This window comes from Arachis ipaensis, chromosome B04, assembly GCF_000816755.2.
Source record: "Arachis ipaensis cultivar K30076 chromosome B04, Araip1.1, whole genome shotgun sequence".
Classification (NCBI taxonomy): domain Eukaryota; kingdom Viridiplantae; phylum Streptophyta; class Magnoliopsida; order Fabales; family Fabaceae; genus Arachis; species Arachis ipaensis.
This window is the reverse complement of record NC_029788.2, coordinates 127,792,808-127,794,714: the sequence shown is the minus strand read 5'-3', so window position 1 is coordinate 127,794,714 and position 1,907 is coordinate 127,792,808. Positions and strand designations below refer to the sequence as shown.

The 1,907-nt window shown below is 36.5% G+C and overlaps 1 protein-coding gene across 2 annotated transcripts in view; it reads left to right on the top strand.

Moving 5' to 3' along the window:
• Window positions 1-1,907, top strand: part of LOC107635341 (DCN1-like protein 2) — a gene marked incomplete in the record, with an annotated part of 5,930 nt that overhangs the window by 3,725 nt on the left and 298 nt on the right. The window contains 6 exon segments of one of the 2 annotated variants that reach the window (XM_016338804.2): window positions 87-162; window positions 268-350; window positions 819-915; window positions 1,173-1,218; window positions 1,498-1,589; window positions 1,667-1,907. In XM_016338804.2, the coding sequence (XP_016194290.1) occupies window positions 87-162; window positions 268-350; window positions 819-915; window positions 1,173-1,218; window positions 1,498-1,589; window positions 1,667-1,907 (635 nt within the window). 2 annotated transcript variants of the gene reach the window in all.

Genomic DNA, 1,907 nt, shown 5'->3' with positions numbered 1-1,907 from the left:
TCAAATTCTGTTTGTTTTCTTGTATTTTTAATCTTTAATCTGATACTTGCAATTGGAACATGTGCTTCATTTGTTCCTCTCGCCAGGCAGACTTTTCAGAATTCACTCGGTTCTATGATTTTGTTTTCTTCATGTGTCGCGAGAATGGTCAAAAGAATATTTGTAAGTAACCCGGTCATTTCCTTTGACATAATCTTGTATTAATTGCATATGGTGGTGAATCAGTATGCAAAATCCTTACATTCTTCTCTTTTTGATATTCTGCAGCTGTAAGCAGGGCAGTAACTGCTTGGAAATTAGTTCTTGCTGGGCGCTTTCCACTGATTCATCAATGGTGTGACTTTGTTAAGGTACCCTAATTATTAGACGACTGTGAAGCTTATGTGGTGCTTTCTTTAGTGACAGAGGGAAGTGTTAGGATTCAGTTTAGAAGGTGTGTTGGTGAAATGATTCTGTAGTGTAAACTGTAAATACTTATTGGCTAATGGTTGCATTAAGCAAGGCTCTTGTATTTAAGTTTGGCCAAAGTGCATGATGTGGCTGCAACTTTACTGCATCTGTTCTTGAAATAGGAAAATCTTTCGTAAAACTCAACCAGTTAGCTATGAGGATGTGTTGTTAAAAATGATCAATTTTATGATCTGTAATTGGTTGTAGATTTGGGAAAATAGGCTTTGGCTCAGGGTTTGTCATACTTTTGGCCATTTTAAATGAAAGCCTGGGCATGTTTACTGAGTTAAATTGATTGGACCTGATTAAGAAGTAGTTTTGTGTTATTTTTTCTTTTGTTGGATGCTGATATATTACATTTTATTTAGAAAAATCAACGGTACAACATCTCCGAGGATACTTGGCAGCAGGTTCTAGCTTTTAGCTGGTGTACACGCGATAATCTGGACGGGTATGATCCTGAAGGTACTATCTCATTGTGTGCTAGTTACAATAGCTAGAGATGCCAATATAAATATGCATATACATGTCCCCATGTCATGTAATTTTAAGTCCTAGTTACAACAGTATCTAATTATCTACTTAAACATTTTGTTTCTGCTTCTCTCATGCTGCATGGGAGTTTATCTGGATAGTTGCATCTAGAGGAATTTTATTGTGGGGGATTAGCAATCATGCTTGGATTCTGATGCAATGATCATTTTCCTTTTCTCCTCTTGCAGGTGCTTGGCCTGTTTTAATAGATGATTTTGTTGAGCATATGTACAGGTTAGATTTCTTTACATCCAAACAAAGCATCTTAAATCTTTTGAGAATTTTGATGATTCTCTAAGATATCCCCTCGAATGAACTGATACCCTTTACATTTTTATTTTTCTGATATATGATACCATTTACTTCTCTAATACCCTCCTTTTATTTTTTATACTTACTACCGATTAAAGTTTCTAGTTGTAATTCTGATTTCTAAAAGTAGAGAGAGGCATTGTATATTGTTATATATATCGGCATCTCCTAACCAACATTGTTTAGTATATTACCCTGCAGTATATCAGGATCATGCTATGATAATTCCAGCTTTCGTTGTAACTGTGGTGATCCAGAATCCAAGCCATGTGTTTTCAAGGACACACTTCCTGGTGAGCTTATTTATAGTTACAGTCATTCTCTTATATGTGTAATAGGAGTCTCATTCACTGGTGTATAAATCTGTCAGAACTAAGAAGTATTTCCAGCCTGAAGCGGAAATTACCTGAGGACACAGGGAAAAGTAATATGGAGTATTCAAATATGTCTGAGGACTTGGTTTCTTCAAACTGTAAAAGAAGTAGAGCTCATGATACAGTGGATTGGGAGGACAATCGGCCAGGGAATACAACAGAGGACTGTATGGAAACGAGTAGACAAAACAGTCCCTTGTGCTCATCTAAGTCCCCGTGTGCTGTTGAAGGTTGTCT